Source organism: Pleurodeles waltl, chromosome 7 (assembly GCF_031143425.1).
Source record: "Pleurodeles waltl isolate 20211129_DDA chromosome 7, aPleWal1.hap1.20221129, whole genome shotgun sequence".
NCBI classification, from domain to species: Eukaryota; Metazoa; Chordata; class Amphibia; order Caudata; family Salamandridae; genus Pleurodeles; species Pleurodeles waltl.
Window position 1 is genome coordinate 1,389,103,141 of NC_090446.1, and position 15,848 is coordinate 1,389,118,988.

Below are 15,848 nucleotides of genomic sequence, written 5' to 3' on the forward strand. Positions count from 1 at the left end.
CAAAAGGGCAACAGTTCAAAAGTCTGTGCCTGGCTCACTGGGCCTTTTGCATAGGAGAACACTAGTTTATGTATCACAAATGCCCAAGCTATATCCCAGCAAAGGTTTAAGGTCATTGTAAGAAAACCAGACACTGTTGTCTTGATTCTTCAACGTAGGCTCAGATTTGCCAAATTTCTTCCCGTGGCACTAGTACGTTAGGACACACTCGCCTCACCTTTTCAGAGATCTGATTCACCTGCCACTATGCCAAAAACATGAAAACTGATTTTACATAAGCTTAAGACGTGTTTAGACACAAAGTACCAAGAACTCCGCACCAAGAAGCCACGTAGTAGTATGTCGCTTTTCCACTACTGGAGTAATTCTAGTTCTTTTAGAGCTGGGCTTATGGGACACTGGGAGGGCTACCTAATGATTGAGATATTCATCGCTGAACAAAGGGATGATCAGCACGTCTGTGATTCCAATGCTGACTCATGAAGGATGGAAAAAAAAAAAAACAGAAATCAGGGTAAAGTAAAGCCTGTTATTTAGATTGCTTACAAACGACAGAAGAGTGGTATAAGGCGCACATAAAAAACGTCATTGCTATTATTACCATGTGAGTTGTATTTGATTTCTTAATCCATGTCAACAAGAAGAGCAGTAGTCCTGAACCAAGGTGGCTGAGTCCCCAAATTCATCAATGGACACTTCAACCTCTCACTTCATATTTCCTTGGGTGGGCGGTTCTTACTGGGCTTAGGGTACCTGCACTACTATGCCGAGTTAAACTTGTCGAACGTAACAGTATTTTCTTGGGCATAATAAATGACTCTTTGCTTTTGCCTGTGTAGGTTAGAGCATACTGTTGTTCGTGATAAATGTATTTTCATACAGCCCTATTTCATTGTACTAGAAGGCTGTGTGGGCTCATTGTCGAGAAAAATCCGGAAGTATACCTTATGGCCTATGAACCGAAGGTTTCCCTTCTCTGCCCTGTTTCTGATAACCGAAGGGTGGAATGAGTCACAGAAAGTCACCAAGGAAGTGGGCTGGCTGGCACAGAACCGCATGTTACCACACACTAAGTTCATTTAACTAGGTCAATTGGTAAAGCATGTTTATCATGGTACATGCAGAATGCCTTGCTCATTACAAGCAACCATAACTCAGGAAACAACCACCTGCCCCCTGCCCTCTATGCTCATTTTACAGTCATCATCACTTGAAAGTTCACACAAACGTTTTGAGCTCATTTCTGATTTACAAAAATGGCATCTTCCGGTGGGGTACTTCCAAATTATCCTTTCAATCTCTTCTCACCTCAATCGTTCATGGGTAAGCACCTACCTGCTAGCACTGATTGGATTAAAGGTTGAAGAGAGATGGGACCACAAAGAGATTTGCTTCTGAGGAGGCCTCATGAGGCTAAAGGTTATTAAGCTCGGCCGAGGCTGGAATGCAGGCCCTCCACAGCCTTTTGGCAAAGGAGCTGGAAACTTGCCCTTGGTGGTTAAAGCAGAACTCCCATCTCCAGGTATTTTAACCCCATTCAGTGGGTTGCCCCAGCTAGCCACGGGTTGGTGCAGATGGATACATACTCGAGAGGTTGGAGGGGGGTGTATTTACCCATGAAACTCTTCCGTCCGGTCTTCTCCATCACTCTTGATGAGCAGACAGTGTCTCAAAATTGCAGCTAGGTGTCGAAAGAGTGCGGCTTCTTCCTGAATAAAAAGAAGACAATGCAAATAAAGACTCTAAAAATCCCCCAGATACCCAAGTGTCAATAACAGAATTACAGGAGCAACAATCAACATGCTCAAAACCAGATAGAGTTCTCAACAAAAAACACCCCACGCTGCAATCAGCAATGGTTAAACGATTCAAATTTGCTACCCTGCTTGATCAAAAGAGCTCTTTAATCCTATAAGCAACAAGCACTGCACTGATAAAGCCAATAAGCCGGTCATGCATTTTTGAATCTGGAGTAAAACATTAAAGGGCCTAATGCTATGTAAAGAAAAAACCACTACACAACTGCAACTGTTGCTTTCTGTAAACAATACATGGAATGATATGGATACGCCGGTTACACTAGTTCCATAGCATTTATTTAAGAGCCAACATGAAAGATGATCCAACCCTTCCCTCAAGTGCTCCCTTCCAATTGCCCCCAGCTTCGTGCCAACATTCCACATTTATGACTTCATTAATGTCGTATCGAAGCTGGGTGATAGCGATACAAACCCAAACACTTCCAATCATAACATATCAACTTTCTTTCCCACAGAACAACATTTGTAATAAGAACAAGAGAATAACATAACCATTGTACTTAAGTTCCTATGACAGGACAACAACATTCCTAAATGTCCTAATAATCTTCAATAAACTTTTTAGAGGTTTAACTTGATTTTGATAATCACTTCATGAACGTAAGACATCAGATTAATTCAACAGTCTTGAAATCTAACTGGCATTCAACACATCCTGTGTTCTCTACTACTTTCTCCAATCACCCCTCTAGATTCTTCCTCGTTCCTTCCTGCTACGGTCTCCAAATTCTTTATTCGCTACTCTTCTTTTCCCTCGCACATTTGGTATTTCCTTATCGTCCATAAGCATGAAATCTGAGCATTTTTGCTCCCCTTCTTTCAAAACTTTGGGTTCTTCTTGTGTGACACTTTCTTGTTTACAATACAATGACACTCTCCTTTTGTTCCATTTTTGCCCATTCATTAATACCACATGCCAATCATGAACTTCGCGTACCTCCATGGGACCCGAAAACTTATTAGCACCACTTCCTTTTCTTCCCAATTTTATTTTCACAAAATCACCCTTGCTTATCTTCCCACCTTCTTTCCTTGTTCCTTTTCTTTCCCATCCATCCACTGAGGTGACAACTTTGTTTTCTGTTTCCTATCTCTCACCCTCCAGAATGGTGTGTCACCTGTTCCTTCATTTTCTGTAGTGTTGTATGCCCACACCATTTCATCTACTGTTTCACTCACCCCCTTCCTATTTTGTACTGCCATCTGTATCACACCAGTCACCTTTTGATTCACTTGTTCCGCCAATCTATTTCCCTGGGGGTTATACAATGATGTACAAACGTGTTTAATTCCGTTTCCACATGAGAAATCTCTCATCGCCACAGACGTGAGTTGTGTTCCCTTGTCTGTCACAAGTAAACTTGGGTGTCCCTCCCTTCAAAACATTTTTTAGCACTTTAATCACACCTTCCGTAGTTATATTCCTTACAAACTCCATCACCCACCTCGAATCCAAATCAACCAAATACTAAGGCAAACACTCACTTTCATTCGAATAATCCATAGGCCCAATTATATCCAAACACAGCTTCTTCCACGGACCTCCCCCTTCGCTGAGAGAATCTATGCCTTTAATCATTACGTTCAATCTTTTTTCACTATTCCTACACGTCACATTTCTCCACCCACTCATTTACTTGTCGGTCCATCCCTGCCCACCAAAATTTCACCTTTAGTCTTTCTAAGTAAGAGTCTGCCCTAGATGGCGTTCATGTGCCAACATCACCAATTTTGTTTTTACTCTATTAAGAGGTATCAACCTGTCCCCAGGCATGATTATATTTCCATCCTCTCCATTTGTCAATTCTTGCAAATTCACAAAAGGGCATACATCCAACCTCAACTCGCTCTCATGCCTCCACCCTTCACAAATGTTTCTCTTCATCTCTTGAAATACTTCATGACTACGTACAACTATTTCCCATTCTTCTCGCGTAATAAATTTAAAGTCCCCTTCCAACGCATCTTCCACTCCAACTACAACACATACAACTTCATCATCTCCTGCTCGTTAGTTGTTTTCAAAGGCAACCCTGACATGCAGTCTGCCTGTCCATTTATCCAGCCTGCCATATATTCCACCTCACAACGATACTCCTTAAGGCGAGCTGCTAGTCTAGCCAACCTTGCAGATACCTTATTCGTACCACCGGGTCGCAACACTCAACAACGGCTTATAATCAGTACGTAATGTAAAAAAGATGCCCCACACATATGTGCGAAAATACTCCACACCCCATGCCGCAGATGATGTTTCCATTTCAATTACAGCATAGTTATGTTCTGTTTGACCTAAAGACCTTGACGCAAATGCCACTGGCTTCTCCACCCCACCTTTGTACTCTGATAATACTGCGCCTAATCCATGTGCACTTGCATCCACCATCACTACAGTCCTACACTTTGGCTCAAAAGGAGTTAGAATCCTAGCACTCACAATTTCTTCTTTAATGCTTATAAATGCTTGATCTTGTTCGCCTCCCCCCCCCATTGGAATTCTCTACCTTTCCTTAATAGTTCCCTCAAAGACTCGATTTTATCAGAAAAGTTGCTCACTGGCCCCACTAACCCCATAAAAGACCTTAGCTGATCTTTCCCTGTAGGTGTCTAGGCTTCTCTTATTGATTTGATCAAATCCTCCTTGGGACTAACTCCTTGCTTCGAAGTAGTACACCCTAAATATTCTATTTCCTCTACTAAGAACTGACTTTTTATTTTTTTGTATTTTTTACTTAATGTCAATCCTGCCTCCCTCAAGATTTCCAACACCCTCACCAAAGTGCTGTTGTGCTCTCCCTTCGTAGCTCCATAAATCAAAACATCGTCCTAGAAAAATCTTACACAGGGGACACATTCCAATAAAATATTCATCAGCAGTTGAAAGACACTTGAAGCTGATGCCAGCCCAAATTGTAGTCTTGTAAACTGGCACACCCCTTCCATGGTTAAAAAAGCAGTTAAATTCTTTGATTTCTCATGAAACGTAATCTGATGGTATGCGGACTTTAGATTTAGTCTTGTAAAGTACTTAGCCCCATTCAACTGCAACACCATCTCCGAAATGTTAGATAAAGGAAAACTGTCCAATTTTATAGCTTGGTTCAAAGACCTGAGACCCACACAGAATCTCAAACGTCCATCACTTTTCTTTGTTAGAACCACTGGCGATAACCATTACGACGCTTCCACCGGTTCAATTATACCCTCCTTTTGCATCTCCTTCAGCATTTCTCTAACTTCATTTCCTACCACTATTGGCACCCTTTGCATATTATGTCTTAGCGGTACCAGCCCACTCTTCATCTTGATCTCATGCACATACCCCTTCAAAGTACCTATTCATTTTTTTAATATTTCGCCAACTTTTTGTATTATTCTGTCAACCCCTTCTTCCTGCACCACCAACACTTGCTCGCTGGATCTAGAATCCAATATTACATGTGAATCGTACTGCTGCATTCACCCTAGTATCGCTGGTCTTTCACTTGATACGTACACATTTCCCTCCGACTTTATTCCTCTAAACTCAAACGTTGCATGCATGAAACCAAATATATTAATGTCTGCTCCACTGTAGCCTTTCAACTTTACATCACTGGTTTGTAATTTCACATCACGCCACACTTTATTGAATAACCTACCCGGCACAATGGTATACATTGAGCCGGGATCTATCATCAATTCAATTTCCTTCCCATTAACCTTAAAACTGCCTTGGGTCTGTCAATTCCTACACTTCCTTTATTCTCAATGCACAAAACCCTATCAAGGATGCTCTTCTACATATTCTTGACATATCTTTACATACCCTTGCTAAAGGTCCCCTCCTATCACACTTCTACAGTCTTTGTCATGAGCAAAAAAAACACCCTCTGAAGTTAGTAGCGTGGGAAAACTGCCACATCTATAACAGCCTTTAAAACTTGGTCTGGTGTTACTACTCTCTTTCCCTTTCTCATTATTGTATTTCTCTTTGTTACTCCCCTCCTTTGTTAACTTTCCATGTAATTCTTTTTCTGACACTACATTTACTTCTTCATCGTGAGTCAACTGTCTCTGTTCCATCTCTTGCATCTCCTTCATACAGAAGTCAGTTTCCTCAACAACTTTAGTTATACCAATAGCTTCTTTGATTGTCTGATTTCTAGCTGCCCATAGCCTATCCTACATGCATCTGTTCCTACATTGCACTACCAGTTGGTCTCTAATCATCTGATCCGTCATTCACCCAAAGTCACATATCAATGCTAGTTCTCTCAAAAGCATTACAAATTGATCAACTGACTCATGTTCCTTCTGTGGTTAAGTATAAAACATGTCTTTGGATGACGATTTTCTAATCTTTTTTTTTGTTTACACATACGGATTTCTTATTTTCTCATTATGTGCGCCAATTGCTGCTGGCAAATATTTAAAGATGTGTTGGCCTTCCTTTCCTAATGCATTTACCAGCAATGCCCTTTTCCTTGATGGTCGAAAACTTTGTCCATCTATCGTCTGTAAATAGTTCTCAAAATGTATAATCCATTCATCCCACTCAGTTTGTGGAGAACCAGCATGTTATAAAAACACTGGTGATCAAACTATACTTTGAGTGGCCCGTTGCCCATATTTGCTGGATTTAATGAATATTCTATATATATTAAGTCCTGTTGGATGCTGACCCTAAATTCAGCTGGGCTATAGGTTTGTTTGTCAGGTGTGACTATCACCGTTTAATGGTAAAACGCTGATTAAGTACTCTGGTGTATCACCAAGAGGATACATCTAAAATGGCCGCTGAAGCTACTGAGGACTAAGTCACGTGCTGACGGCTCCCTTTAAAGCAGTACACTGGTGCGTGTATCACCGTAAAGATACACCTAAAATGTCACCTGAAACCACTGAGGGCAGAGTCATGTGATGGCCCTGACACCAACTGAGGCCCCGAGTCATGTGCCAACGCCTCCATTTAACGAAACATGAGGCGGAGTATCGTGTTACATTCATCCGTTGCTAGACAATATACAATTACTGCTGCATACGCGTCGCTGATCCATGGCTGAAGAGTCAGGGAAGCTCCTATCCTGATCAGAGGTCTCCGGCCGTTACCTCAGTTTTTTGCTCTTTCTCCAATTTGCTCTGCCGCTCCGACGATATTCGGAAGTCTGTTATAACGTAAATGTGGAAAACTCTTTCCTGTGGATCCGGGTTCACCTCATGCCTGGCTGGAGAGCAGGTCCAAGTCACCAAATTGGTAATGATATGGACACGACGGTTATACTATTTCCGTAGCGTTTATTTAAGAGCCAAACCAAAAGATGAACCAACCCCTCCCTCAACTGCTCTCCTCCAACTGCCCCCAGCTTCGTGCCAACATTCCACGCATGCTATTCATGACATCATGCATGTTGTATCGAAGCTGGGTGACAGATACAAACCAGAACATTTCCAATGATAACATAAAAATAAAAAATAAAAAATACTCCAACTGTTGCTTTCTGTAAACAATAAATTTAAGAGATAAAAAATTTAATAAAGAATGTAATGTATCATGATTTGGAGTACTTTTAGGATGCAAATTTGTCCCTACTGCATTGCAATGCAAGCACTCCACAGGAGTAGGAATAGATCAAAGTCAATAGCATGGGGGTGGCGAGAGAAATCTTCCTCTGGAGTAAACCAAAGCCCACTTTATTTGTATTTAAATGCACAGGTAACAACACGTCACAAAGACTGGTGTGCTGTCAAGCCTGACCTTCAATGGATTCCATCATCTGCACAAGTATCATCTGCATAAATATCTTCTGTTCTGTACCACCCTTAACAGATGAATCCAGGCTTATCTTGCCAAGTGATTCTACCAATTCATGGAATACCATGTAGACATACACCACACAATATTCGTGAACAAACAAAATCCACAGCTGAGACAAAGGGAAATGTTGAATACTTTATCTATTTCCTAAAAGTCTTCAGTTCAATCTGGTAAAAATCCCTTGTACCAAAATTCCTTAAAGTCGGTACTGGAGAAAAGATAACTGATAAACCAAACAGGTGTTTCCCAAAAGCAATGCAGTGAGAACATAAACAACATGAGACAGAGTGCTTAACACAACAAGGGATAAGTCTAGAATGTTGCCTCCGCAGAACTGTATTTAATAAATGATCTAGCATTTCTCACAGAACTATCACACATGTCAGTTTACCTCAGAAGGTATACAACAGAGCTCCACCATACTCTACAAAGCTACTGTAACCAGGGAAGCCCGAAAATAAACATAACAAAAAAACAGACTGAAGTTTAAAATAGGTGTCAGGTTATGAATACAATCAAAAATACAGGCTTGAGACCAACATTCAGTTCATTTGGGCAAATCACCCAATCCATGAAATGCTCAAAGAAAAAAACCTTCTGTGCACAAAAACTAGACTACAGTTCCTGAACTTCTATCAAAAAAAGAAAACCCTGAATATGAATATTTAAGGAAGCCGTCAAGCCAATTTTCCTCAGTGAGGACTACGACCACACCAGCAAATAACCCTGCTTATAAAGAATACTGTAGGATCACGGGTGTCACAAAGCATGCAGTGACATCAAAGGCCATAGTAGTAATCCAGCTGAAGGCCCAGGTGCTTGTAATGGTGCATAGGTGTGAACTCGTCAGTGAGGCAAGGAAGGCGCATGGGCAAATCGCTGTAATGCAAGATGTGTAGTGCACCAAGAAGCCAAAACGGAGGACTGTAGCAAGTAGGGAAAATGGTACGAGAGCCACTAGCATCTGGGATTGGACACTGGCATTCATATGAGCTATTCAAAGCCCTGGCTTCCAACAATTTGAGGGGTCCAACATTGTCAGCAGGAAGACTGACCCACCTACCCAGGCCCAAACAAAAGCAAAGCAAATAATACAGAAAGAACGAAAGTCACACTTGGAAAGTCTGGCCGAGAAGACAGTACTTTTGCTGTGTGCGTTAATAAATATCTGATGATCAATACCTTTACCAGCCACTAGGGGTGAAAGGTGGGGAACAGGATATCAGCAATTCAAACCAAGGGCTCCAAGGCAGCAGTTAAGATTACTACCTCGTTCCAATCTGTTAGAACATCGTATTTTTAGTTCTGGGTTTCTATGCTACAAATTATTGTTATTTAGGTTTAATGGAAGAAACTCAAGTCTAAACAAACAGAATGCAAAACGTTGACAAATTAAAGTGCAGTGACTGGATACATAGTATTCTGACGACATGAACGAGGGGAAGCCCAAGCTATACTCCCTGAAGGTACAAAATTAATGTACATCCCAAGGAAAGTGGCATTTACTCCCCAGGGCTTACTTCAGGATGGGGCAACTCCACTCAAGTGTTGCCTGGTCTTGCTTGGCCCTAGAAAGCATCCCCGTAACTCTAAATACCTCTCACAGAAAGATCTTCCACAGTAATAACACTTAATTATCATCATTGACAAACTCTTTACTAAACAACTTTGAAAGGAGTAACTCATGCCTCACAGAAAAACCTGCCCCCATCTCCCACCTTTCACAATCAAACTTGCTTTGGTAAATGCCATCCAAACAGCTTCCAATATCTCAAAGTATTGGTCCCAAATATATTTTACAATAATCCCCTCCCTCGTGCTACCCTGTGCTCTTTTTATCATTTTTCACTCTCACCTTGTGTTTCCATCACGATCCTTACAGTCTTGACGCCATTATCTCATTTCCTGCAACTTTCCCTTCATCCTCTGGCCTCTCCTGAGCAATTCTTCTCCCCCTTACATAATGCACTACATTCTCCCTCCTTCCAGGTCTTCCTTGTCAGAACCAGATGTAAGTGCGGAGTCGACAGACATTTTCAGGAGCAACTCCCCACCTCTGGAGCAACCTGCTTAGACACACCTGTTCACCGATACATTGCAGATCAAGACCAAAGACCCACATATTTGATGGCATACACATTACCCAGTGCATCTCGTTTTTAATGACCTGTTTCTATACACTCTCCTTCTGTTATGATTTGAGCTTACAAATGCCATCATGAATGTACAACTCTGGCATCTTTTCCTGCATTATGTAACATATATGTGGCTATGCATTCTCTTGTATCCTGCACAAGTGTGGGTCTCTTCATTTGTTTTTTTGTGTTCTTCTTTGTAATGCGTGTGACTAAAAGCACATTTTGCGGTGTGCATTATATGCAAATAACCATCTATCTCCATTCCTCCTACATATACAACTCTCCTTCCTTTCTCTCACCTTCTCAGTACACTTCTCTCTCACTTGTGCAGTTGTTATCTGAATTATCTCTACCCTCTCTCTTCTCCTAAAAGGCTCCCTTCCTCTATCTGCCTCATACCTTCCCACTCCGAATGGGAGCATAGGCTATACCATCCAGCAGTGCAGAAATTCTACCACCTCCAGCTAGGCCTTTATCACTGAGTGGGATGAAGGAATATTAGCAATGTAGGGCACCTCACTCCATGGCATCAAATACATTGTGTTACCTGTGCACGGGCTTCTGTAAGACACCCTAGGGCACTCTGGATGTTGTAGACTTGACTTGTGTCTAATGAACTACTTAACCTAACCAACTTTATAATGACAATCTGTAAGTGAAAAGAGCAGGAACGCTGGTCTTTGATGACATGCATTGAGGTACCAAGGCTACCATCACCTCACCCTTACCTGCACTCTCCAGGTTTGTGGTTCAACACAAATGGTATTCCATTTGGACAGTGAAGACGGGTGCAATGTGCCCAGTTGCTCTCTTTGACATGCCAGTGTCGGCGCCCATTGGGCTCTAGAGGTCAGCCTGTGGCAAAAAGGAGAAGGGGGCCCAGAGACCAGATCCCTGTGTAGGCGACACCGGGGGGGGGGGGGGGGAAAGAGTAAGCGGCTGCCGGCCACGGGGAAAAAAAGACGCCTGGGACTGGCATACCAGGAAGTGCCGGGCCTTGCATCGGGGCCTGAGAGGACAGCGGGCGCAGCACCGGAGGAGCGGCCCATACTGGAGGAGATGGGGGGATTGTGGCTTGGGGCCCCCAAGATGGTGACGGCACTCTGAGATGGCCTGCTAACCCGGTGGGAGGAGAAGAGGCGGGATGAGGTTGGTAGTGATCGTGAAGGGGGGGGGGCTGGCTGAGCAGTGCTGCGCCAGCGAGCAGGCAGTAGGAGCGCGACCAGGATGGTGAGCAGTGTGCTGGGGTTAGGCCCCTCCGACCGGCGTACCCAGAGGATTCTTGGGCAGACTGCGGCAGGGCTCCACCCGGGTCCTGAGATTGTTGGAGAAGTACCGGCTTGGCCCTGGAGGCCTGAGTCTAGTGTGCACTGGTGGAGCCCTGGCACAGTGCCCCGCGGCCGTTGATCGGTGGACCCCTTTGCCCCCGTCGGAGGCCCAGGAGAGGGGGCTGGATGTGTCGCTGGTGGCAGAGGCCCATCCGTCGGAGTGGATGGGGCGTCGGATCCTGGTCGCTCCCCGGGTGGGAGATGATGCGTTACACATGCTAAGTAAGGAACCTCTCAAACGAGTATGGCTGTTAACTGGGAGCCGTTGGATCCTGGACTGGGTCGGGCAGTGACAGACCTAGCAGCAGACTCCCAAGCGGAGGAGGTTGGCAGGTGTCAGCACTCGGTGATTCATTGAGGCAGGGGGCACAGGTGGCGGACACTTCTCAAGCTGCGGATAGGAGCTCACAGGGGCTGAATGTCCGAGAAGAGGAGGTGTAGAGCAGAACCCGACAGAGCTTGTAGTGAGGAGTGGAGGGTGATGGCCACAGCACGGTCCAAGGAGGACAGGTCTGTGAAAGATATGCTGACCAGGCTCACAATGGGTAAAGCGGAGGTGGATCTCTCTACTACGGGGAAACAAGGATGCGTGGGGATAGAGAAGGAGCGAGAGGGCCCTATAACAAGGGCCTTCCTTGAGGGACCATTTATATCGCTGAGAGAGGACCTGCAAGCGGTAACGAGGGATCTGTCGCAGGACTTGAAGTTGGTGTGACGCGAGCTGAAGGAGGTCGGAGAGAGGGTGGCCACCCTTGGAAGAGCATGAGAAAGAGCATGAGGCTAGCTGAGATGACGAGATAGTGCAACTTCAGCGGGAAATAATTTGGCTGCAGGAGCAACAGACAGAGCTACAAGCCCACACAGAGGACCCGGAGAATCGCTCAAGGCGAAATAATATCCGCATTAGTGGAGAGCCAACGAGGAGGACGATATTACCCTGTATGTCAGGTCCCTCTTCCACCAGATACTGGGCGAGGACTTTAACAAGGAAGTACAAATGGATAGAGTGCACATTCTGTGCCCGCCGAGGCCATCTCATGTACCTGTTGCGAATATCTTGGTATGCTTCCACGATTTCCCCCTAAAAGACCACATACTCCGGTTGGCGAGAGAGCAACACCCTCTGAAGTTTTGTGGCCACTCACTGCTCCTATATCAGACGTGGCAGCAATCACCTGACAAAAGAGAAGAGACTTCCGTCCAATCACCTACCATCTCAGAGACAAGGGGGTCTCCTATTTTTGGGGTCATACCTTTCGCCTAATCTTCCAATAGGAGGGCAAATTGCACCAACCGTGCTCTGTGAAGGAGGCTTACAGTTTGCTGCAGCTGGAGGAGACCCTGGAGGGGGCCCACACTCGCCGAGACATGACCGAAGGCACTGGTGGCGCTGGCATGCTGTCCCGCCAGGAAGCACCAAGTCAGACCTGGAGACTACAGCATCTAAACGAAGGTCTGGAGTCTTTAACAGGGGACCTGAAGTCTGACAAGGAGTGAGATCTGGTGGGCCTGGACGTCACTCTAGGATTGCGGCTGCCAGTCAGGGAGGGGGGATGGGGTGGTGTTTTAGAAGGCACCTGAAGGAGGACAGACACCAAGGGCGCCAAGTTCTCAGTATACAGACTCATTTCCAGGACTTCACCGGATAGCTCCGGCTCCCCTCGTTGGGGTTGTTAGAGTATGTTGTTTGGTTTCATTTTGTTCACTGTTGGGCTAGAGTGCATATTGTTCTCCTACAGGTATGCACACTTAGACCGTAGGAACGAAGTCTCCATTAGCACTCCCATAGCTGGGAGAGGAGGAAGCAGGTTAGAGGCATCTGCTGAGTAGCGATAACTCACTGGCCCCACTTAAAAAATTCTTTAAGTAGTCACCCTTAATTTTAAGGGGTTAAACAACCTAACCCAAGCGCACAGCTGTCCTCTCCTATCTAGAACACACGTAGGCTGATTTGTGCCTCCTACAAAAGACCCACCTAACCCCCGCAGATCATCATAGGCTACGCTCAAGATCTTTTCCAATACAGTATTTTTTCCTCCTGGGAGACCAAGGAGGCAGAGGTGGCACTCCTAGCCTCACATTCCTTCCGTGGGAGGTAAGATAGCCGAAATAAAGGGTGACTTTCTGGCATTCAGGATCCACGTTGGAGACTTTCAGGTCGTAGTGGGTTTCTTATACTCCCACAATGAGGGCCAGGAGGCATTCATACATCAAGCGCTGGCTGAGGTTATGACCACGCAAGACAGACAGGTGCTCAAAGGGGGCGATTTTAACATAGTCCTTAACAACGACAGGTCGGCTTCTAGATACAGTGGGACAGGCGCTTTGTCCCCGACGGGGATAGGGAGGTTGGAGGAGCTGGGTCTTAGGGATTCATAGAGGGGAAGGTACCCTACAACTAGAGACTATACCTTTTACTCCCATGCGCACAAGACTTACACCCGCCTTGATCTTTTCTTGGGCTCCAAGGAAACCCAGCAGACTCTGAGGGAGATCGTCATAGGGCTGTGTGCATTACTGGACCACAAAGCAGTTTTCACTTGTACTAAATGTACCTCCCTGGCCAAAAGGTTATCGCCTTTGATGGTTAAGAACTACTCTCCTGCAGAGGATAGAGGTGGTGGCACAGATAACGAAAGCCATTGCTACTTTTCTAGAGATTAACAACACAGCACACATATATTTCCCATCTCCAGGAAACGCTGCAGGCAGTCAGAGGTGAATTTATTGTGATATCAACGGCGGATAACAAAATCCAATGGGAGAAAAGGGTCCAATTGCAGCAACAGGTGACGGAACTCGTTACACAAAAGAGAACCGGGGCCCGAGAGTTTGAAGAAAGTTGGTGCAGCTAAAGCGCAGGTTGTGGGTCTTGACACCAACTGAGCGGAATATGCAGCTCTTCAACTGCGCTATTCCTTTTATGTGGGTGCCAACAAATGCAGACACCACTTGGCTTACCGGCTCCAAACCCAGAGGCAGACAATGGTGGTGGAAGCAATCAAGGCCGCGGACGGAACAGAGGTGGGTAGTGATATTCAGATTGCCTCTGCATCCGGGGGTTCTACCAGGATCTCTACTCTTCCCAGGAGTCCAGCCCGGACGCCTCTGACCAGTATCTCAACCAGGCCCACACAACTTAATTGTCGGCTGCAGAGGTGGCTCTGCTGGAGGCCCCAATCAGGATAGAGGAGGTAATCTCTGCAACAGCCAGGCTGGAAGCTTCAAAATCTCCAGGTGGAGAAGTTTTTTCAGGCCTGTACTATAAAACTTTTTGTAATAGCCTAGCCCCAATTCTGACTCGCCTTTTTTAACGCCATCATGGGCAAGGGCATGATACCGCCCTCCATACTGGAGGTGCCTATTGTGGTAATCCCTTAGCCCAGGAAGGACCCCATAAAATGCAGGTCTTACAGATCAATTTCCCTACTCAATGTAGATATCAAATTACTCATAGGTATCCTCGCTTCCAGTGTGAATCCGCTGATGCCTTGACTGGTGGACCCAGACCAGGCTGACTTCATCCACACCGACAGTGTGGGGACAATACCAAGCGGATCATGTGCATACTAGACAAGGCTCAGCACTCGGGACGGGACCTAATGGTGCTCCGCATGGACATCGAGAAGGCGTTCGACCGAGTTCACTGGATGCACCTTCAGGCCACGTTGGAGCATTTTGGCTTCAGACTTCACTTCCGAGTCTGGATAGGGAGTGCTTATAGCCATCCGAGTGCCTCAGAGTTAACAGAGCAAACTCCACCTCATTTCCTATTGGTCGCGGGATTCGTCAGGGGTGCCCGCTAAACGCCCTGCAGTTTTCTCTTTATATGTAGCCCTTTGCACAACAGGTGAGGGACAGCCCAGGGATTATCGGGGCTATTTTTGGCGGAGAAGAATATACCATTGCACTCTACGGGAATGACGTGGTGGTTGCATTGGATGACCTGCTTTCCCTCCCTGCTTTCCTGGGGGAGGCAGAGGCTTTTGGGAAGGTGTCGGGCTTCCAGATAAATCTTTCGAAATCTGAGGCACTCAGTCTTAGGTTCCTGAAGGAGCACAGTGGCCTTGATGGCTCAGCATTACCCGTTCCAATGGCAGACACATTCCATCCCATACTTGGGCGTCCAGATAGCCAGGACAGTCTCAGAGTCATCAAAGATGAACTATAAGCTCCTTCTTTAGAGTGTTAAAAAATATCTGACCCATTGGAGACTGCACCCTATCTCATGGCTTGGTAGAATAGCTGCCATAAAAATGTTGGTTCTTCCTAGGGCTCTGTTCTTGTTTCAGGTGCTGCCTGCTGAGCCCCAACTTGGCACTCTTCAGGTGCTGCAGAGTGAAATTAACCACTTCATATGGGTGGGGGGGGGTATCTGGGAATCCCAGACATCCAGCAATATTACAGAGCAACTCACCTTTGGTACTTGGTGGAGTGGTTCGAACAGAATCGGACAGGCGTGGGCTGTTTGTGGATCGTGCAATCGCTTGTACCTCCCTCTGGAAGATCCCCTTCCTGACGCGCTGTCGTAGACCATGGGGTCTGTACTCTTCCCCTGTCACCAGAGCAACTTCGAAGGTATGGTACCAAGTAGCACGAATAAAAGGCTTGACCTCCTTCCCCTCTTCTTTGACGCCTATCGTGGGAAACCCGGAAATCACACCACGATTGGACCAGGGAGCCTTTCGCCCTTGGACGTCCCCGTCATGTCACTCCATCGGACATCTGTTCGATGAAGAGGGACTACTGCCCTTCAAAAGCTAAA

At 45.6% G+C, this 15,848-nt stretch overlaps 1 protein-coding gene across 3 annotated transcripts in view; it reads right to left on the reverse strand.

The window, feature by feature from the left end:
• Positions 1-15,848, reverse strand: part of LOC138246390 (synembryn-A) — a 294,113-nt gene that overhangs the window by 128,303 nt on the left and 149,962 nt on the right. For all 3 annotated transcript variants that reach the window (XM_069200965.1, XM_069200963.1, XM_069200966.1), the window contains one exon: positions 1,615-1,709. In XM_069200965.1, the coding sequence (XP_069057066.1) occupies positions 1,615-1,709 (95 nt within the window). The remainder of the gene's footprint in view (positions 1-1,614; positions 1,710-15,848) is intronic.